Source organism: Pantherophis guttatus, chromosome 2 (genome assembly GCF_059756535.1).
Source record: "Pantherophis guttatus breed Tessera chromosome 2, ASM5975653v1, whole genome shotgun sequence".
NCBI classification, from domain to species: domain Eukaryota; kingdom Metazoa; phylum Chordata; class Lepidosauria; order Squamata; family Colubridae; genus Pantherophis; species Pantherophis guttatus.
In genome coordinates this window covers 153,028,515-153,051,944 of record NC_142064.1, presented here as the reverse complement: position 1 = coordinate 153,051,944, position 23,430 = coordinate 153,028,515, and the positions used below count along the sequence as shown (strand labels likewise).

Here is a 23,430-nt window from a genome sequence, read left to right as displayed (position 1 = left end):
AATCTTGGCAACTTTAAGACTTGTGGACTTCAACTCCCAGAGTTCCTCAGCCAGCAAAGCTTTGAAGTCCACAAGTCTTAAAAGTTGCCAAGGTTGGAGACCTCTGCTCTAGAAGAAGAAAGAAAATAATATGCTAGCATCCCTGTTCTACCCAATCTATGCATTTGTCTATGTTTATGTGGTGATTTGAAAACAAAATCCTCCCTGAAAGAAAGGTCATACCAAGGGAAGATCAGTTATAGCATAGCAATAGCACTCAGACTTATATACCACTTTACAGTGTTTTGCAGCTCTGTCTAAGCGGATTACAGAGTCAGCATATTGCCCCCCCCTCCCAAACAATCTGGGTCCTCAGTTTACCCACCTCTGAAGGATGGAAGGCTGAGTCAATCTTGAGCCTGGTGAGATTCGAATTGCCAAATTACAGGCAGCTGACAGTCAGCAGAAGTAGCCTGCAGTACTGCATTCTAACCACTGCGCCACCACGGTTATAAAATAATAAATAAATGCCATTGAGTATGGAAGTTCGAGAGTGATATTACAATATGTCTATGTTCAAAAGCCTTTTAAAGTACCTGTAACTATGCCAATATATTAGTAAAATTGCATTCAAAAGCCATTCCTAGAGGGAATTGGGTGGGCAGTGAAAGAAGATCAGCTGTAAAAATGCACAGAAAAATTGGAAGTTCCATGAAAAGATGACAAACCTCTGGAAATAAGAAGGAAGAAGATTGACTAAAAGTATTACATCTACCCTTGTTTTGGATAAAAGTAAAATACTGAAGCTGAGAAAAGGAACCAAGGGCAAAGGATCTGATTTTTTAAAAAATCTATCGCATGAATTGCTTCCATGGCTTGCGGAGATTATCCAGGTAAAACAATTTAACAGTAATGGTGCATATTTCAATGGCCTCTTTGGTTGAAAATGTGAAAGGAACTCAGAAGAAATATGGAAATAGGAAAAGATTTGCCTTTATAAATGAGCCAGTAGATGGGGCCTTCTGCTGGTGGATTAATAAAAATGTCTCCCATATTTGCCTTCAGTTGGATGATGCAGTTTGATAGGCTAAAAATGAGTGGAATGAGATTAAAAGTTGCTATGTTGTTATTGTTATTTCCCTTTAAAATGTTCTTTGCCCTGGCTTCATTCATCTTATCATTGTTGTGGCTTCATTATTCAGCCCTCGCAAATGGGCTTCAAGTTTGAAATCTCCCAGCCCAATTTATTTCTTGTTATAAAGGCACACAGTATTGCCCAGTGTCAAATGACAAAAGTATGTTCCCCACCTCTGCTGTTCCTTCTCAATGCCAGGTCAAAGAACCACGATGAAAGGATTCTATTCTAGTCTCAAAACATAAGGATGTTTTGTAGTTGGTTCAAGAATGATAGGGCCAAGAATTCTCTGTTATAAAAGAATAAAATCACATAAATGATCCTATTTTATTTTTCTGTGCAAACTCACTGGCATTTCCAAGCTTGACAACTTTCAGAATTGTGGACTTCAACTCCCAGCATTGCCCAGCTGGCTGGCTGGGGAATTCTGGGAGTTGAAGTCCATAAATCTTAAAAGTTATTAAGTGGCTAAGTTGAAGTCACAAGTCTTCAAAGTTTCTAATTCAGTTGCTAATTCTGGGAGCTGAAATCACAAGTCTTAAAAGTTGCTAAGGAGTTGAAGTTCACAAGTCTTAAAGGTTGCCTAATAGATCTTCTTCTAAAGTGCAGACCTGAGTTCCTCTCCACACTCTCTTAATTTCAGAATGGCAGCCACCACATCCAACATGGTTCTGAAGTTCCCTCCCTCCTGCCCAAATCTTATAGACTTGCCTCACTCTCCTCCTGCTCCAAACTTCCTTTCACTTTTGAAGAAACTGAGCCTTTTCTGCTAGAAGTTTGATAACTGAACTGTCTTCTGCTGAATAGCAAGCTTAGACTTATATATATCTTCACAGTGCTTTACAGCTCCCTCTAAGCGGTTTACAGAGTCAGCATATTGCCCCCAACAATCTGGGTCCTTCTTTTACCGACCTCGGAAGGATGGAAGGTTAAGTCAACCTAGAACCGGTGAGACTTGAACTGTCGAACTGCTGGCAGCCAGCAGCCAGCAAAAGTAGCCTGCAGTACTGCATTCTAACCACTGCACCACCATGGCTCTTAGAATCTGCATTCCTAGAAATCCAACAGGATATTCAAACTACTTGGCCTACATTTGATATTGAGGGAAAAGGCATATGTTACTCTATGGTCTGATGCCCTGGTCTCCATCTTCAAAGTCATTTGTTTTGTGCATGTTGGTGTCACCTGTTCTGCCCTCACACAGCTTCTGGTTTGATAATGCATCTGAAAATATTCTCAGTTTACATGTCTGGGTATCAAAGCCAATAATAACTTTTTTTAAAGGAAAACTAGGAGAGGCTCGATAGCCATATTCAGCTCTAGCATCTGGGCCTAATGAAATGCCCTTTATGCTGAGGGCATCCCCAAGGATCTAAGCCAGTAACTTGGTTATCTCTGCCCAGAGGGAGTCAATAGAGGCTGAACTAGGATCTGCTTTCTGGCTTTCCTTTTCTGGAATCCTTAAGGTTATTCTTGGCAAAATACAACGGAATATGAGAAGAACCATAGCAATGGATTTTGACCAGAGGTGTTAGGGATATTTTCTTTTATTTTCCTTTTTTCAGCCCCATGCTCAGCTCTAAAACTCCATCCAGTGATTCCATTTCAATTCAATTCAATCTGTTGGATTCAATTTGTTTCCATTTCTTTTGAATGGAACCAGAAGAAAAGAGAAGGGCATTTTGCCTAAGGCTATGATACAGTAGTTTCTCTGTCTATAGTTCTGAATGTCATAATGAATGTTTTCTTAGCACTGCCACCACTCAGCCTCCCCTGTTCCTCTTTCAGCTTGTCATTATTTTTCCTTCTTACAGGATTCTTTAACTTGGCCTCCTAATGTTGTCTTGTTAGCAAGTATGAATAGATAAATGGTTTTTAACAGTATATACAGCTTTATTCTTTTATTCTTTCTTCTTTTTTAGCTATCATAACCACTCAGCTAGAGAAACTAAGACAGGGAAATCTCAGAGAAGTTTATATATTTGTTTAATGATCATGTCATGGCTCGAAAGTCTAAAAAGGTCTTCGTTGCTATCCTACCAAGCACTGGTCTGTGGCCCATTCTTGATTGCTGTTGAAAGTCAATCCTGAGAGGCAGAAGCTATCCATCACTTTAATATTTTCACTGTCAGTTCTAAGGCTTCTTTCTGGGCTCATTATTGTTTGTTCTTCTTTATAATTTAATCATAGTTCCACTTTTCATTGCTCCTCGATTTTCATTAAAAGAGCTTCCAGATCATTTGCATTTTCAGATATCAGACTAGCATGATCAGCATAGGGCAGGTTACATTTTTTTTCCTCCAGTTTTAAAATCACACTCATGTTCTTGCAATTCATCCTCTCTCAATATTTATTAATTTTTTCACACCACCTGCCTGCCAGCAACTATGACTATAGGTTGAATAACGATGGAGCATACAGCTTTATTTCATTTCTTTGCCAGTCTGGAGTCAATCTGTTTTATCATGTTCCACCCCGGCTATGATTTCTTGCCCTATATAAAGGTTTTGCTTGAGAACAAATGTTCTAGGATTCCCATTTTCTATTGTTAGGGTAACCATTTGTTTTATTGATATGAAAAATAACTCTCACAGCTTTTGCGCCAGACGTTTGTTTGCAAAAAGAAAATATTGCAATATTTTTTGTTACTTAAAATCATAATACTGTCAGGGAAGAAATTGTGTTCCTTTAGCTACAAAAACATGCTAATTCAAACCATCAAGGTGCAATTAATCAGGAAAAATTGACTTCTTTTTTCTTTTTTTTTCTTTTTTTTAATAAACTTGCTTTCCAAGCCAAGTCAGATCACCAACCAGGTTATTTATTGGCATCTGTATGCTATATAAAATCTTATTTCAGACATTAATTTTTCTTGAAAATAGACAAATGACAAAGGAATGTTAATTTTGTTTTTGGTCTCCTTGGTAGGAAATCTATTTATATGTTTCTTTTCATTCATCTTGGTATTTGTGTTGGAAAAACCTGACAGGCAATAATTGGCTGTAAGACAGAGGTCACCATGGGGAAGAGAGAGAGATGGAGGGAGGGAGGGAGAGGGAGAGGGAGAGAGAGGGGGGGGAGGGAGGGAGGGAAAGAGAGAGAGAGGGAGAGAGAGAGAGGGAGGGAGAGATTTGTGAACCTACTGTTCAGAATGGATAGGATTTTTCTCTTTCTCCCATATGTTTTAAGAGATCCAAAGATCATCTTGCTTCTTTTCAATGAGCATAACTAAATCTGGCCTAATTTCAAATAAAACCATTCCGGTCTCTTTCTTTTTATCCCCCTTCAAGCATTGGTTGGCACTGGGATCTGTTTCACAGATCACAGCTAGTAAGTTCAAGCTAATTTAATTTCTGAGCACAGGAGGGGAAAAAGCCATGACTTGCTAAATGAGCTGTTTGCTTGGTCTTTGTGGAAAACAAAGAGCCCACTATCTGGATATTTTTCTATGAGCAAAAAAATTGCTACTGTGGGAGTGCGATTTAGGTTTCTTTACAAAAAAATAGTGCAGGGATAAGGATTTGGATCAATGTTATTGCAGGTGTTAGATGCCAGGAAGAGTAGACTTGATTGTGGTTGTGGGAATGTTTCATACGTACTTAAGCCAGTTGAGCCATTTAATATAGCTGCTTCGTTGCTGATGTTTAAACAACTGTGGGAACTGCTTTACGGCACAGCCCTTATTCATCTTCAGAACAATCCTAACAGGTTGAGTGTGATCACTTGTAAGAAAAGGAAAACAGAGAATGAAAAATGATCACACCTTCCAAAGTTCCGGGTATATAGTGGTTCCCTTTTTCACAGGAGTGAGTAAGTTGGAAGGAATAGTTTATAGTTTAACACAATACGTTCCAAACACATCCTACTTGTGATTGTCAGTTTTGCATTTTCTTTTCTTCCTTTTTAAAAATTTCTGGGGATCTGACTCATGACCTACTTTCTAAATGGGTGTCTCAGTAGAGTTTTTTGTGTTTGTGTGATTTCATTCATTCTTTCTCACCAGTGTCACAAGCCTGCCAAAAGCAGCTAAATGTTTCCCCAGATAACCTAGACATGTAAAATGTCTTGGTTGTCAAGGCAACCAAGAGCCCGGTGTTAAGGAAGGAAAAACAATCTCCACCTGTGTAAATTTATTACCAAACAAGAGGAATACAATACCGCCTTATTGTCATCCTTTTTTTTCAAAACCAGCCAGAGGGAATTATTCAATCCCAGCAGATTAAAAAAAGGTTTAGCGCAGCTGAGAAGTCATTTTAGGCAATTCTAGTAAAATAGACATCCAAGATTAGTTCCTTTTCTGGATTTGGGTTTGACTTCTTCCTTCTTTCCTACTATAGTTGTAAAAAAGAAAAAGAAAAAATTCTGCCCTGATAATTTGCTGAAGCTCCACAGCACCTGAAGTCAACCTAGCATAAACATAGATAGCAATCGAGTTCTCGCCAGCCAGATTTCTGTCTCCTTCAATTTTTCCATCCCCTTCAACCAGTTCAGCCAAAGGAAGCAGCAGGATGCATACAGTTTTTGTGCTGAACATGGCCGCACATAGAAAGAAAGGACTTGGAAGACTGTTGTCAAAATTTGGGTGTGGAAGCAAGGACCGAGAGAGTCCTATGCTCTTTGGGAGATTCAGACGTCCTTTGAAACACAGTTATGTAATTCAATGTCTCCTCTTCCACTGACTTCCCAATCTACAGTCTCCCCTGTTTTAATTGTTAAATAATGTATTAAATGTACAGCATATGCTGCCTAACTCCCAGCGACTCTTGGTGGTTGTCACAGTTCACTTGGCTTCCACATTTATTTTGACTTCCCGGTCACTTTGTCTCCCTTCACTGGCTGTTCAGAAAAGGCTGTACAGTGGCTGTATTCAAGGGGAAACTGCATTTTCCTTAATGGATTATCATTCATTTTTCAGACTCTTGGTCAATAGCCATTATAACTTCAATTTAGGGGTGTCCAACTGTGTCCAACATGGCTGGCTGGGGAATTCTGGGAATTGAAGTCCATATGTCTTAAAGTTACCAAGGTTGGTTACACCTGTTTTAGATCATGTAATATAGCAGTACTCTTCCTTCTAATTTTATTTTTTTCTCTCCTCCAAGCCCCCAGTTCCCCAGGTTCTGTCAAATTCAGTGAACTCACCACAACTTCTGTGAATGTGTCTTGGGAGCCCCCGGTCTTCCCAAATGGAATCCTGGAAGGCTACCGGCTCATTTATGAACCCTGCATGCCTGTGGATGGTAAGGAACTTACAGGGAGCAGATATGCAAGTCTGGGTGTGCATGATTTACTAAATCAAGTACAACAATGAATGGCAAGGGAACACACCTTGCTGTCTTAGGAGAATGTTCTAATTTATGACTATAGGACTACAGATTTAAAAAGTTAGACTGTCCATAACCAGGACCTTTTGAACTTAAAATTGTATTTCTACATCTCAGCTGTATAAACCATCAGTAAACCCCCAGCAATAAAGGCAAGGGATCCTAATAGCCATAACTTAATCATATTAAAAGATAAAGGCATTCTTCAGACAACCTGAACCCTGGTGATTGGTTTATTTGTCTGTCTGTTTGTCTGTCTGTCTTTCTGTCTGTCTATCTTTATCTATCTATCTATCTATCTATCTATCTATCTATCTATCTATCTATCTTTGTACCCCAATGTCAGTCCATGTAACACAAAAAGCAAAGTCGAGCCCGGTGAATCAACATAATTCAACAACATAGATGTCAAATTGTAGCTCCCAATACCACTTTCTTACTGTGTTCTCACATAATACCTCCGTGTATTTCGCTGTGCCCTCAAGACCCTGCTGTTCCGCCAGGCCGGGCTATCAATGTAATGATTTTAAATTGGGTGTTTAAAATTTTTGGGGTTTTAAATCTGAGCCGAAATTATTTAATAATTTTAATTATTTTTAATTGATGTCTGTCTTTGTGCTTTTAATAGGCTGTACACCGCCCTGAGTCCTTCGGGAGAAGGGCGGTATAGAAATAAAATTATTTATTTATTATTTATTTATTTATAAAGGATTAGGATCACTGTAAAACAGTCTTCCCAAGACCCAATCCTGCCAAGTGGCCCAGTAGAATATCATGGACAATGGGGTACTGAAATCAGCCAGTGCTTCTTTTCCTGGAATGGCTAGGTAGCAGCCTCATCCCCTGTGCCAGACTAGAGTGCTTTTACTGGTTGTTCCCTGATCATGCTTTATTCCCCACTCTACCCAATCTCCTGGACCCATCTCACAATATGCATCTTTCTGCCTTCCAGGGGTCAGCAAAATTGTGACCGTGGATGTAAAGGGAAACAGTCCTTTATGGTTGAAAGTCAAGGACCTGTCCGAAGGGGTCACCTACCGATTCCGAATTCGAGCCAAGACCTTCATTTATGGTCCAGAAGTAGAAGCCAACATCACCACAGGGCCAGGGGAAGGTACATCAAGGAAACTGAGAGATGAGATTCCTTTCTCCATCATTCTTCACGTACTCTTAACAGACCTTAACTATTAGTATTTAAACTAGGACCATGCCCAGTAATAAACCACCACCATGCCCGGAAATACTTCCTCTATGACTCCAGTTTTTAATAGGAGCCTGCCTAATCTGAGATGCTTAAATAGTACTGGATTCAGTTTCATGTTTAAGGAAGTGTTTCTCCTTGTCTTCCAAGTCTGTTGATTAGTGTGGCAAAATTATATTTCTTCTTTCTTCATTTTCGGACAGAATGGATTAAAATGTGCAAAAGGCCTTGTTTGTAGGTGGCTGTTTTGGATATATAAGTTCCTAGAATTCTTCAAAACAAGAATATTCTTCTCAACGTGTCTTGAGTGAGCCATGCCTCATGTATACCTCAATCAATCAAAACTTAAGCAGTTGTTCTTTACTGGTTTTGTACAATCATAACATAGAAAGCCAAGAGAGAACTCCACAAATAAATATAATGGCTAATTACGCACAATATCATTGTTCTGAACTGTCCCCTGACCCCAATATTCTAGTGTCTCTCTATTCCTTGACCTAGCAAAGATCATTGAAAAAGTTGCCATCAACTCATGTGGCCCATGTGGGTTCTTAAAGAGAAAAAAGACATCATAGGATAATCTGAAACTACTAACCTCTAATGCCAGAGCCCATTGTGTATGTGTGATATAAGGAATCTCAACTGTAAAACAAATCTCTATTGTGCATACTCAGTTGTTCCTTCATATGTTCCAGTGTTAAGTCCAGCATTGTAAACAAGCCCTTTTAAGCTCAGTAAATGTGGATTACCCAGTATCTGGAAAAAAAATTCTCTCTGGCAGCAACTTCAGTTTTGCACATGGAATGTTTTCCCTAGCTGGCAAATGCCTATAAATAGCAAGGTATATTGTTTAATTAACCAGATGACTAACATCCACATTAAACCAAAATGTCTATATTATAAATTCATGAATCAGCTCAATCTATGTTTTAATGCTTCAAAAATTGCTTTTTAAATATAGCAGGTATGTGGATAACAAGAAATGAATATAAAATAGTTTACTCTGTAAAATACCATTTTTGTGGTATTTGCAGCCCACCAGAATTGTAATCAAAATTAAGCATCAAAACACAACTTTGGTAACATTTTTGTCTTTCATTTATTATTTAGTGCTAAAATATTTTATTTATATTTTTTAGTTTTATATCTTGCCTTTCATTCAAGAGTTGAAATGAAATATTCATTTCCTCCTCCCATTCCCCTCCCTCTGCCCACATATCAAATAACCCTATGACTAGGTTGGGCTGAGAAAGCTTAATAGCCTTCAGCCACCCAGTGAAACTTCACGGCTGAGACTGGACTGTAACTAAATAATACATTATTTTGTAGTATTGAATTAGGCAACATCCAAACATGCTTAAAAACAGGTTGTAAAATTTAGCCCAGTAGTTCACTGATGATGTCACTTTTCATATTCCTTCTCAGTCTGGGGAAAAATGTTGAAAAAGTTTTTGAAAAAAGAAATGTAGCCTTTGAAGGGCGGGGGGGACCTTGTCTGTTTCTCACCCAAACCATTTCTTACACTCTTATTTGACCCTAGTTAAAGCACAGAAGAGACTTGGATCAGGACTAAGTTGTCAAAGTTGATGTCTGCTTAGAAGATGATATAATTAAGGCCACTGGAGATAGACAATGTGGAGAAGGAAATGCAAGGTCCACCATCAGCTCCACAAGAACACTGTTTCAATACTAAAGGAGCATTCTCTACCACCCTCTAAAACAGAGGTCTCCAAACTTGGCAACTTTATGACTTGTGGATTTCAACTCCCAGAATTCCTCAGCCACCATGAGGAATTCTGGCAGTTGAAGTTCACAAGTCTTAAAGTTGCCAAGTTTGGAGAGCCCTGCTATAAAGCGTGATTCTTATAGGGTTCATCTGCAGTCTTTGTGTTGCCTCATAGCATAATTTCTCCACTGATATATGATGTTGTTGTTGTTGTTGTTTAAAAAAATGCAGGCGCTCCAGGTCCTCCTGGTGAGCCCTTCATCTCCAGATATGGTTCGGCCATCACAATCCACTGGTCGAGTGGTGACCCAGGGAAAGGACCCATCACCAGATACGTCATTGAAGCACGTCCTTCAGGTACCGATACTGGATTCAGTTCACCTTCCTTTGATTGTTTCACCCATGGCTCCAGGCTCCTTTGATTATTTGAACAGCCAGAAAATCAACTGAACTTTCTTACCTTGAGCCCCATTTCTTCCAGAAGATCTCTAAATGAGTAATTTATTTGGGTGTGTTCTTCTGCTACCTCTGGATAAGAAGTGATTGAATAATCTAGTCAAAGAAGAGATGAGATGGAATTATTATTTTCCTTATGGAAAAACTAGACAAAAATGGTAAATTAAGCAAAGGTTAGTTTCTTCCATGGGTAACATCATATATTCATATAAGGTGTTAATATTAATTAGAGCACATTAGTAGTTCTTTCATAGCACGGTTATTCTAGCTACGCACATTTTGGAAATTACCTCTTCTGGTTCTTGATGACGTAACAGTTGTGAGATGCTTAAAAAACTGAATATCCAGACTTGGGAACTTCCCTCTGAATACATGAAACTAATATATTTCAAATCTCTCCATAATGTGGAATGAAACATTAAATGCACTTTCCCCCCATTGATGCATTTGCCTCTTTCCAGCCAAAAATCTCATTGAATTGATTTACTTTTGGGGAGTCTTCCTCTCCAAAAGGATACTGTGACTGTATATTCAGCTTGCTCCTTTCTCCCTCTTATAAGAGGATAAGTCCGGAAAATGAAATGTTCAGCTAAAAGGGATGATTGATGAACCCAGAGGCCAGGAGCTGGCTACATACAAGGACATAAATCACCCAACTGCTGTGAAATAGACTTGGGCTTCCTTTTTAATGAAGCTGCTGCGAATAAGTGTCTTTCACAGACCTCAAAATGAACAGATGTCAGGGCATGGAGGTTATTAATTATCATTAAATCTAGAACGCTTATCAAAGAATGTGTGAAAGACTGAGAGTACTTATCCTGACACAGAAAGTTAACAGTACCTGTATTAGATTATTTATGTGCACCTATGAATGTTGCTAATATTGTACACAGCCAAAGGAACCAAAACTGAACAAAGATGCAGCCATATTAGTAGATAGATATCATTATAGAATTTTTTCACCAAGTCGTCATTAGACTTGAAAGCATCATATGTGAAATGAGTCATAATTGGTCTTCTGATCTTTGCACCCTGTATACCCCTGTCTTTGGATTCCCAGTTTCATAATTTTCCTTTCTAATTCCATTCTCACCTTCATTTGTCCTGAATCTCTCTCCCGACCGAACTACCTTGTACTTTCTCTTTTTATACAAATCCATCTTTAAAGTTCTTTTTTTTTCCCCCAATGAAGTCATTATGGATTCTTTCCCCCTTCCCAGAAAAATCAAATTACATCTGAGCATTTCTTTGTGTTCCTCATGCTTCCTCTTCCATCCCCTTGTCTTTAACACTCCCATCAATTTTTAGACTGTAAACTCCTTGGAATGCAACCTATTTAAATGTGGATGCCACCCTGGATTTTCAGAAGAAATAAAGATCATATTGCCTCCTTGTTTCATATGTATGATGGTTGCAGTGTCCTGGGGTCATGCCTTTTGCCACCTTCTAACAAGCTAAGTCAAATGGGGTTGTTGGATTCACTTAACAACTGTGTCACTAATTTAACAACTGTAGCGATTCACTTAACAACTGTGGCACGGAAGGTCATACAATGGGGCAAAACTCATTTAACGACTGTCTCATTTAGCAGTGGAAATTTTGGGCTCAATTGTGATGATAGCGGCTGCCTGTAAAAGCAGGAATTTAAGAAGACCATAGAAAAGACCAAGGATCTCTACAAGAAAAGGAAATTAATCTGAGGAAATGAATCTGGCTTTCTAAAGATTGGATCAGAACTTCCTTTTCCATCTCCATAGCATTTATTCCATGGGTAAATAGAAGCCCCAGAAATTAATTTTTAATGTTGGTCCCTGTTAATCATGTGACGCAATCAATCTGGCTGCTAGAGCTATAAGGCAGTCCTCCAATAAAGAATGCATAATGTAAGTACCATGATGCTTCAGCCGACAGCTGTACAATGCAGATAACTCATAAATCATATAAATATGTTTCCTACTGCCATATAGGTCAAATATACAGGCCTGTGCTAAAACAAAATCATTGGCACATGCTCTTTGTGACTCCTCTTTGATGCTTAAAATCAGCAAAAATTCTAAAATGTTCAGTGAGTTTATAAGGTAAATCTTCCATCAAAGACATCCCTGCACATCTTCTGTGAATTACACAGTTTGAGGAGACAACGTGATCTATATTCTGAACTGGCTGCAACTGCAACTAATTAAAAGTAAATCTTCCGAGATAACTATGAACCTGCTATGCAATGACATTTTCACAACCATTGTGGGACTCTGCTCACTGCTCTTTGGAATTGACATTCCTTTTAATTTTTTTAATACCTACAGTATATATCTATTCTGCATGCAAGAATATTTTGGATAAATTGTACGTAAAATGTCAAGTATTTTTAAAAAGTAAAGATTCCTGCTGTACAAATCAAACAAATGCCACAATTAATTGTGTAAACAAATTGCTTGCATGTTTCTGTCATCATTTTTAGAATTGGGACCCTAAAGTCATTTTCCAGCCCACAGGACACCATTCTCCTACGTTTGACATGTATTTGTGTATTCCTGTATTTTTGCATTTCATATTGCAACTTTACTGATATCTTTCTCTTCCAGATGAGGGGCTGTGGGACATTCTCATAAAGGATATTCCCAAAGAAGTGACTTCTTACACTTTCAGCATGGATATTCTGAAGCAGGGTGTCAGCTATGATTTTCGAGTCATTGCCGTCAATGACTACGGCTATGGGACGCCTAGCAGTCCATCCCCTTCAGTGTCAGGTATTAAGGATAGAATCCAGCTTCTGTCATGTCAGCATGCTTTGAACTAACCTTTAAGTAAAAGCTATTGGAAACTATGTGCATGGGGCATAGGTATCCTTACAGGAGAGAGATTACTTGATTCCTCTTCCTGTTTTCCAGCTCAAAAAGCCAATCCCTTCTATGAAGAATGGTGGTTTTTGGTGGTCATTGCTTTGGTGGGACTCATCTTCATCCTCCTCCTAGTCTTTGTCCTTATCATTCGTGGGCAGAGTAAGAAGTATGCCAAGAAATCTGATTCAGGTGAGTACTAGCTTTGTCTCAAACCTTTTATTTGCCACAAGCAAGTGTTTTCCATTGAGGGCACTACACATCAAATATCCATCCATCTAGCCAGCCAGCCAGCTTGTGTGCCACCAAATTGGTACAAACTCACAGCAGCTTGCAAGCAATTAGAAAAAGCATCCAAACCAATTTAAAAGTCCAGGGTAAATATAAAAGTAACCATTTTAACCAATCAAAATTATAAGATGGTGGTAACAAATTATTCCACCAAAATTTCTTTGGAAAAGTGTCGTCTTTGATAGATTATAAAACATGAGAAGGGGTGGGGCAAATCTTAATTCTAAGGGGATGGTATTTCATAAGACTGACACAGCAGTTGAGAAGCGGGACAACCTGGTCTCCATTCCCCTTATTTCACAAAAGTGTGGTGTGATCAAAAGTTTCTCCTGCCCGGGACAATTTGGATAGGAGAAAGTAGTCCAGCAGGTATCTAAATACCAAGCTATATAAACTTTTATACATCAAAGCCAGTACTTTGACCCAAAACCAACTGGTAACCAATGTGGAAGCCAAAGCATCTTTATAGGCTTCTTGGGATAAGTAATATCCATCAGATACCAAACCATTGCATTTTGCACCAGTTGCAGTTCCTGGGTTGCCTTCAAATGCAAGATTCAAGATGTTAGTGTTTCTGTCAGCAAAATGCTGTGCAAAATAATCTCAGTGACTACACAGGAGTTCTCCCTGTTAATCCCATCCCTAATAGGGAATTAGCAATGCTAATTAAAACCATTGATTTTGTGACCATATTAACTATATCCATTTAGCTAAATTCCTGAACCACTTCAGTGGTAAGCATTACTTTCTTGTAAAGATAAGTCACATATAAAAAAGTTTGCTGTAGGTGACCTGAATGCTTTGGAACTTATCTTTAAAAAATCCTCAAGCAATTCTTAACATAGCCAATGCAGTTTTGCACGCACCTGTCAGTTTTTCCCCTCTCTCCTTGCACAAACTTCTCTAAAGGAAAACCTATTCTGTGTGACTTCACCATTCCTCTGCTGCCTTACATGAAATCCATCATGTACCACAGAGTATCATCTCCACTGGCTGGCTTTAGTGCTCCATAGTTTTGGTCATAGTACTCTAAGAGGCCAGGACTGTGGACTGTCTCTTATAATAGTCATGTAAAGCTTTTATTGCTGGGAAGTGATCCTTCCCCAAATCCCCTTATTGGAAAGGTAAATGCAAGGAATCAGGGGTGGGTTTCAAAATCCATTGCTACCGGTTCGCTCGCGTGTGCAAGTGCGCTCATGCGCGCAGAAGCATCCAGGCGGGTGAGCGGGGCCTCCCGCCACTGCCGCTACCAGTTCTCCTGATCCGGGGTGAATCGGTAGCAACCCACCACTGCTAGGAATCCCAAAAGGGCTCAGCACCCATATTTCAGGATTAGGAATATTGAGAGACAATTAATGGCTTGTTCTTAATTAGGAAGTTAATGTTGATTTCCTTAAAAAAAACTATTTTGTAGTACTTGAAGTAAATCCTTAATTCCATTTAGCAAATTCCAATATACCCAAATTACCCTATATTATTCCTGTGGAAGATAAAGAAGAGGTAAATGATATGAAATAGTATGAGAAGAATTATATTAAAATTATAGTAGAAATGTTGTCCTGGGTGCAATGTAAGAGATTGAAGTCAGGAAATGATGCCTTATGTTGTGTTAACAGGGACATTTATTTCGCTCACTCGGCATAAAGCATCAAATGGCAGCTTATAGAGGGGAGCTAGGTCTTGTTTTTCACTGATGACTCACAATTAAAAATTCAGAAAGTTTAGAACAAACTTCTGAAATGTGTTCTTTGGAAGAGAAAAGAGCTTGGCAGAAGTCTCTGTGCTCTAAAAAATACTACTCCAATACTACTCCAAAATACTAACAGCTTCTGTTCTTGTTTCCTTCTCCTCTCCCCATTTTAGGGAGCAACTCCAAGTCAAATGCACTTAGCCATGGTGAGATGGTCAGCCTGGATGAGAGCAGCTTCCCTGCTCTAGAACTGAACAATCGACGCATGTCAGTAAAAAATTCCTTCTGCAGGAAGAATGGAATATATACAAGGTACCAGAGGCTTCCAAGACTCGTGAGAAGAAGGGGGTGGGGGATAAACAAATCTGGGAGCGGCCCCTTGCTCTTCCATTCAAAACAGGCTTCCTTCTGAATGACATCTCAGAGTTTCTTTGTCTCTCCCAAGGTCCCCACCACGGCCCAGCCCAGGTTCACTGCACTACTCAGATGAAGATGTTACCAAGTACAATGACCTCATTCCAGCCGAGAGCAGCAGCCTTACTGAGAAGCCTTCAGAAATATCTGATTCACAAGTAAGCCATGCTAGTTAAGGCTAGAAGGGGAGACGTTTTGGGCTGCAATACCACAGAGCGTCTTAGGAATGTCACAAAAGCCCATTTGAAATGGACTGAGTATATGCACTCCAAAATAAACCTACAGGGATTTCAAGGGGTATAAAGGCACCCCCCAAAACAAACTTTTGCCATAGGTGATTTAAAAAAAAAATGTGACAAAATGATATAATCAGAGGATCAGAGATATAATCATTGGACACAATAAGTATTTCACTTCACTGACTTCCCTGAGCTTGTCCCAACTGACGGATTCTACTAGGTTTATTGCTAGAAGCCTGGTCATCTGTGATCAGAAAATAGTTTTCAATAGATTGGATTGTTCGAATAGAGAAACCTGATGATTACTCACTAGAAAAAGTGATTTCCACCAGCTTTCCCACACAAAGTAACTCTGGTGGTTTTTCTTATTGTTCTGTCATCAGTTCCCCCCAAAACTAGTAACTGAGCTGGTATAGTTTTGAGACTAGATTCTAACTCCGCATTTTCTCTCTCTCCATCTGAAGCTCTGCTTAAATACTAGATTTCCTTATCTCAAGATTTCACAGCTCTCATGTAGATTTACTCTGAGGGTTGGTTATGCTCAAGTGTAAAACAGATGTCTGTTTATTTTGTATGGTTTTTTACCACAGCACATGCTAAAAAGCTGAGTGCCAGCAGGGCTGTTTAATACAGATTGCCCAAAACAAGCCAAACATTAGAGATTCGTTTTAAGGAATGGAATGCTGTGAAACAAATTTATTTATTTATTTATTGGTTCAATTCATATGCCGCCCTTAAGTGCTCATTTCCAGTTGTCCTCTATACCAGGTACATATGCTCTCTTGATTCACTTGTCAAGGACATAGTTGAGAGTGCTATTGTTAAGTACGTCTCTCTAAAAATCACAAGCTCAATTCTATATACAGGATCACCCATGTCCCTAGTTCCTGGGTGAAGGGGTCATCGGACACCAACCTGTCTGTTTCAGTCCCGAGTACGAATTTTATAATATTTTAATCATACATACTGCCTTTCCCCTTAAGAGTCCAGTCTGATGTTTAAAAGAATAAGCATGCAGTGTCATTGCAGCAAGTATGTAGCGTTAAAAAACTAAAACATGGAAATAACTTATCCTAGGATTAAAACATTCCTTGAGTTGCTGATGTATGTTCCTACGCATCCTTCTGGGGAAAGGGATGCTGATCAGCGGAGGCAGCTGAGTACCACTAAGGGAGGAGTAGAGGGACATCTGTCTCAGGAACTCAGGATTAGGACACAGGCCGTCTTACAGCCAGGCCTTTCTTTTCCTTGCACTGTTGCCAATGGCGACAGGCATAGCAATTCGGAGGCTAACAGGAGTTGGCAACCCTGCCAGGCTGTAGCAAAACGGTTCCTTTGTCCTTTTTTGTTTAAGAACAGAATCTTTGCCAAATGGCCTGGCCCTCAACTAGCCCTCATCACCCCCCAAGGGAAATTAGCAGAAAGAACCGCTATGACAGCCAAATACCCATGCCAGAAGTACATCTAGGTGCAAATCTCTCCACACATATTCTTCCCGGATATCGCAACTAAATATCCTTGGAGCTATCAGCAAAGCTCTGGAATATTCAGAGGACCTTTTTATAAACGCATCAGGTCCCCAGTTTACTCAGATTAACAGAATATGTCATTAGTGTCTGAATTGTAGTGTTGTTGGGGAGGTGGGAACACCAGCCCAGGCAAAAAGAATGCCCTTCCAGCAAGCTTCCAGAATTGCTGGTTGAAATCAAGGACTTTCTACATAATCCCTTAATCCTGTACAAAGATTCTAGTGACCATGCTGGCAAATGTTCATACATTAATGAATTAAGTTTAGACAGTTACTGTCTACAGAAACGCTTATCTCCCAAAGACAGAAATGAATGTCAGACTTAACCATGTCAACAGGAACAAGCTTCGTACGTATCAAATAAGCTTACTTAAATTCAAATCTTACTGAACTTGTAGCATTTTCTTTTAGGGCATCCAGTGAAAGGGATTTAAAGAGGAAAAGATGATTTGTAGTCATGTCTGTTGTACCTGGCAGCCCCTTCTTAAATTAATTCCTAATCTTTGGGAGTGGCATGTGAGCCCAGGAGAAGATGCAGCTGCTTTAAGAACTTGCTAGTATTGGTGTCCTGTCTGCTCTCAATCACCTTTCAAATCCAGATCACTGAGCTGTGCACACGTCTATTTCTGTTCTTTAGATTAGGTTTGGCTTCAGCAAACTCCCCATGATGTCAGAGAGCATCTGTGGAAGAACCTGAAAAGGCCATTTCAAAGTGCTGTGGGATTTCCTGGAGGCAATTTATGCCACAGAAAACACAGTTGTACTGATTTAGCATGATCCTTGCTGTACACACAGGACCATATAAGTGGCCCTAGAATTATAAGCATAATGGAGCCTGCCCATTACAGTCAGGAATTATGATGAACGTAAATCTTTCAACCTTTACTGTGGCAGTCATTAAGTGATTGCTGTGGTCTTTAAGACAAATGCTGTGGTTGTTAAGCGAACCCATAGAACCCTCTATGGCTGATTTTGCCAGAAACTTGAAAATAAATAACCTTTATTGGCAAAACCGTCATTAAAATGTGGTCATGTGACTGCAGGATACTGTAAATGTATGTAAATGCAGTTTGGTTGCCAAAAGCTCAAAATGCAGTCACATGACACTTTGAATCCAGGTTATAAGTACCCTCTGGAAGGTCTATTTGTAACTTCAAACAGTCGCTAAGCAATCGGTCATAAGTCGAGAACTATCTGATGCAGTCCCAAGGTAATCTATAAAATGTAGTGTAGTAAATGTGGGGTGAAGCACATGCCATTGCTTTTAAAGGAGTAGAGAGAGGATCACAAAGCCCCTGAGACTGAGGGCTGCAGACTTGCATGACAAGTCCTCTACAACTAGTGTGGCCAGACAGTTCTGTGTTTGAAGCAGACAGCTCTCTATTGAAGAGTCACATCCAAGAACTATAAGCACAGGTTAACAGATTAAACAGGTACACAAGTCATCTGACCACAGTCTGTTCTATTATAAAGGAATACATTGCACCACTTTTTAAATGATAGTTGTTCTAATGCCGCACCCATATTTGAAATTATTGTATGCACTTCCTCTTTCTTTTAATAAGACATAACTGGCCATCAACATATAAAGCAACATGACTGGACACTGAACATTTTCGGTGAAATGTCATGACTGCCTTCTTTTTCTAAAACAAGAATATATAAAAACACATGTTAGAGCAAGAGCATTAAGATGTCACACTTAAATGGCTTAATGACTGATTTACGAGGTGAACATGCCAATTTATAATCAAAGTCTCGTTTGCAGTATGATCTGGAAGTTCCTTTTGTATTACTTCATCATCCCGGCCATTGCTGCTTAGCTTCATGTATCTCTGAAATAAGGGGCCTGCACATTTCCCTTCCCATCTCTCTGTTTTAGACATTGGGGAGGGTGGGGGGGAAGCACACAGTGTCTTTCTTTCTCTCTTTGCTGATCACCTTGGTTTCACTTTTCTCAATCACCTTCTTGTCTCCCACTTCCTTCTCACCGATGAAATTAGTGCAAATGAGTACCACCGTTGAAAAACTCTTGGAGCGCTAAGCAAGCTGAAACCTGCGATTTGATCTATTCCCTAGCTGGGCGGGGGGGGGGGGGGATTCTTATGAAAGATCTCTATTGTGCTTCTGCAAGCGGAGAAGCTGAATTCAATTAACGAGAACAGAGGCAGAGTTGAAAGGAGGAAAATGTGCCAAGTTTGCCCTGCCCTGCCCAATTCTTTTTCTTTTTTTCCCCTCTATAACATTCTTTAAAATACAGATGTTCTCAGAGAATAAATATTCAGTTACCAGCAGATGACTTTTAATACTAGAAAGTTCTTACTGTGGGAAAATTTATTCTTAGTTCTGGGTTGGATCACTCTTTGACAAGTTTTCATAAGTTACTTCTTGTTCTGCTCTCAGGTACTTTGGAAAATAGATTGAACCCCTCCCACCCCCCTCATCTTTGTGATAGGACTTTGGGGAATATGGGCAATATGGAACATTGCTATAATGTCACCCCCAGTCCTTCTTTTCATTAAATTAGACATACTCAATTCCTTCAACCATTCTTCATTTGTTTTAGCCTTCAGTCTAAGCTTATCTTCAGCTAAAGCCTTCAGTTTTAGCTTATCTTTGTTGCTCTTCTCTACACACTTTCTAGACTAGTCTCAACATTTGTTATAGTGTGGTGACCAAAACTGGATGCAGTATTCCAAGTGTGGTCTTATCAAGGCCTCATAAAGTGTTGTTAACACTTCACATGACCTTGATCTTAGCCTTCTCTTGATGCAGCCTAGGACTGTGTTGGCAGTTTCTTGTTTCTTGTTTTTTGTTTTTTTGTTTTTTGTGGTTTTTTTTTTTTTTTTGGCAGCTGCAGCACACTACTAGAGCACAGCCTCCCAAATTACCATTTTAATAGCCAAATTATTGCACAGTTTTATGCAATGTTCAATGTTAAAAGTGCATTGTAGGGCAAGAGTGTTGGATTAGGAGCAGGGAGATCCAGATTCTACTCAGCTATGGAAACCTACTAGGTGTCTTTGGGCCAGCCACTCTCAGTCTAACCTGCCTCACGGGGTTCTTTAAACGAAAGATGTAAGTGCAATGTAAGGTCCTGAAAGAATGAAAGGATTTCCATTGTAATAATGAAAAGTACACTGTTGCTTCCAAACTAACCCACAGCCCATCTATAACTGTAAATATACTTTAAAAAATAAATTTAATAGTATGTATTTGATATAAAATATTCCCAAGATAGCTAAAAATCAAAGAATACAATTATAGAAAAGTATAAAAGCCAATTATAGACAAGGTAATAGAAAAGTATAAAAGGCCAAACAAAGTTACAACGATATAGTGTAGTGTGTAGTGCATTTTTGTCTAGAAAAAAAAAATCCATAGATATCATAATACTGTGGAAAAGTTTTCTCTGTGTGATTACTTATAACTTCCCAGTTTGCTTTTTAAAAAATATCTAGAGAAATTTCACACAATTTATCTGAGTTCACAAACTGATGGATGTGTGAGAAAGAGTTTCGTATTGCCTTTATCCTGTGGTGGGTTCATTTGACATCATACCAAGTGTGAATTTGTTCTGCCTGAAGGGCAGAGGCAGGCCCTAGCTCAGTAATTTATTTTCTTTCTTTGGTGGCTACCCAGAAGGTGATTAGCTTCTCTCTCCTCTAACCCAGGGATGTCAAACATGCAGCCCGCAGGCCAGATACAGCCTGCGCAGGCCACGCCCACCCCAGCTCCGCAAGGGCAAAAACAATCCCGATACATCAAAAAACGGCCCGCGATGCGATGAGGTTGGACACCCTTGCTCTAACCGATTTTTTCCATCTCTCTTCACAGGGAAGTGACAGTGAGTACGAAGTGGATCAGAACCATCAGAAAGCCCATTCTTTTGTCAACCATTACATCAGTGACCCAACTTATTACAACTCATGGAGGCGCCAGCAGAAGGGCATCTCCCGGGCACAGGCCTACAGTTATACAGAAAGTGACTCCGGGGATCCTGACCATTGCCCTTTGTCCAACAGCACCAGTACCCAACAAGGCAGCCTCTTCCGACCCAAACCCAGTAGGACTCCAACCCCACAAACTCCAGTCAATCCACCTAGTCAGCAGAGCACTCTTTACCGACCACCCAGTAGCCTTGCCCCGGGGTCCAGAGCCCCTATTGCTGGGTTTTCTTCCTTTGTTTGATGTGTCTAAAAGAAAGAAGAAGAAGAAGAAGAGAAAAAAAAGGGGTAACAACAAAAAAGGATGGATTTAATAATAACCATGACTTTTGGGTCCAGGAGTGTTACTTTTTCAGAAGTAATGAGAAGTTGTTGGAGACAATCAGGCATAACTGAGTTTGAATTCACTGATGGCTCCTGTTTCTAATATTGCACAGTGCTCCTCAAAGGAATTCATCTGTCTGCAGATGAACATCTGGAGCAAAATAGGAGATAAGCTTGTTTTTCAGGCCTATTGTTGAAAGAAGGGTGGAAGGCAACAGGGTAAAACTGGGAGCCTCGAAGCTAAGAGGACATTTGGTATTATAGTCACACCTCCCTGCAGATCAGTTTTCTAGACAGAGAAAAAAAAATGTAAGTTGATGTTTCTCAGAATAGTTTATCGGGTTTTGATTTGTTTGTTTGTTTTGTTCTCCAACCAAAGCTTTCCTCGGAGGGGAACGGGTTAGGGCTCTGCGAGCTGTAAATAGGAGCCAGTTGAATTGCTACAGTCAATGCTCTATATGCTAGATGCAAGGATGAAGCTCAAAGGACTTGTCAGTGTGAATACGCTCCTGGTGGCTAAGCAACTGGCCAATAAGAAACGGAGATTGCAGAGACTCACCACGGCCACAGCCACGCCACGGCAGCAGTTGTAGGGAGCCAGAACAACTTTGAAATGCTTCCCAGACTGTTGCCTACCTTTGAATGAACCAGAGGGGGTTAAGTGGGAGGAGCAGCAACCACACTCGGGACACCTTCTTCCATTCACAGCCAGAGGCTATGCAGAATTTAGCTGAGCTCAACGGTGCTGACTAGACTCTGTACTGTATTGTTTTCTTTCTGTGCATTTTGTGTGATGACGGGAGAGAGTGCATTTGAGAACGGTTGGAGAAAAAATTGCAGCATTCAAAGGAACTGTGATATTTTCACCGGGCAATCAGTGCTCTTGGTATATCTCCTCTACTGAAAGTGGTCTTCCTCTCGTATTGTGGGAGAAGTATGCATCTGCATCCAACCAAGCCTCAAGACATCTACCCCCACATGGTTGGATGGTGTCTCCACCCCCTCATGTCTTCTCAGATCCTTTTTCCCCCATTCACTTCACTGGGCAAGGAGGAAAGAAGGAAAGGGAGAAACCCTGGTCCAAATCAAATGCAATTTGAAGGAGCAAAATGCAGACAGGGGCTGTATCGGGTACGAGATGCAGATGTGCTAAAGTCAATCCTGCAGAGCTCCCTTTTGTATTGGATCATTCCGGGGAGTTGTTCTTTGGCTTCATTGCGGTGTTTACCCCTCTGGTTTCAAAAGTAAAACCTCTTTTACAGATCCATGGAAGTGGAAAATTTCTCCCCATATTCTTTTAAGGGATTTTTAAAAATAAATTATTCACAGCCCATAAATATTAGGATAAGGAGAGGGTGTGGAACTGAATGAGGGGCAAAATACATTGAAAGTTACAGTTCTCCCTTTTTTGCTTTTTTAAAAAAAATATTTTAGCGCAAGGGTCAGATAAAAGTTATTTTTGTTTCTAAGCATCTAATAGAGTATATATATATACACACACACGCAAACACACAAACACACACACACACACACAGAGTGCCTATTGAGTCCCAAGATCTGCAGCGGCCATATTTTTTTTCTAATAGAGTTTTGGGCCAGAGCAAAAAGTCCAGGAATAATTGGGGAAAGGGGGAAAGAGAAAAAAGGGTGACCATTCCACTTTTGTTGGGTTATCTTCTTTCCTTGGCTATAGCTGTCTTCATCATATTCCCTCCACCTCACCCCATGCCTTTATTTGCACATTGTTTTCCAAGCCTGGTTTACAAAGCATTGAACTGGCACATCGGGTCCTTTTAATAAAGAATCAAACTGCAGTTTGAATGGTTTTATGGTTCTTTCACCTCTTTGAACTAATCGTCTCGTAACAAGTCGATCAATCATAAAATGAAATAATTTTTTTTCCAGGAAGGATCGTAAACTTCTGCCTATTTGAAGGAGCAAAATAATCATGGAAAAGGATCTTCAGGCCACCATTTGGATGCTTTGAAACTTGGTGACCTGATTTAATCCAAAAGATGATTCAACAAGCTCATAAACCTAATGTGTACCATTGAAGATATTAAAACAGGCAGAGCAACTATTAATTACACCGGTGTTTTTCAAATTTGGCAACTTTAAGATGTGTTGACTTCAACTCCCAGAATTCCAAAGCCAGCCAGTTTACATTTTTCTGTTCATGATAGTGGAAAGGAAGGATTTTCTGTAGCTGGAGCTTGTCGAGAAATTTGAAGTCCAGATTTGGTAGCCTAATTCATAGACCTTCCATGTTTCTTTTGAAGACGCTATCAGAGCGGCTTCCTTGTTTTGAACAAAATACCGGTAATACAGTTTGATTCTAA

The 23,430-nt window shown here is 39.8% G+C and overlaps 1 protein-coding gene across 2 annotated transcripts in view; it reads left to right on the top strand.

Moving 5' to 3' along the window:
- SDK2 (sidekick cell adhesion molecule 2) overlaps positions 1-22,905 on the top strand; it is a 418,564-nt gene extending 395,659 nt beyond the window's left edge. For both annotated transcript variants that reach the window (XM_060688791.2, XM_060688790.2), the window contains 8 exons: positions 6,217-6,354; positions 7,391-7,552; positions 9,597-9,722; positions 12,404-12,568; positions 12,710-12,850; positions 14,813-14,951; positions 15,085-15,211; positions 20,658-22,905. In XM_060688791.2, the coding sequence (XP_060544774.2) occupies positions 6,217-6,354; positions 7,391-7,552; positions 9,597-9,722; positions 12,404-12,568; positions 12,710-12,850; positions 14,813-14,951; positions 15,085-15,211; positions 20,658-21,011 (1,352 nt within the window). In that variant the 3' untranslated portion in view covers positions 21,012-22,905. The remainder of the gene's footprint in view (positions 1-6,216; positions 6,355-7,390; positions 7,553-9,596; positions 9,723-12,403; positions 12,569-12,709; positions 12,851-14,812; positions 14,952-15,084; positions 15,212-20,657) is intronic.
- Positions 22,906-23,430: the final 525 nt, after the last annotated feature.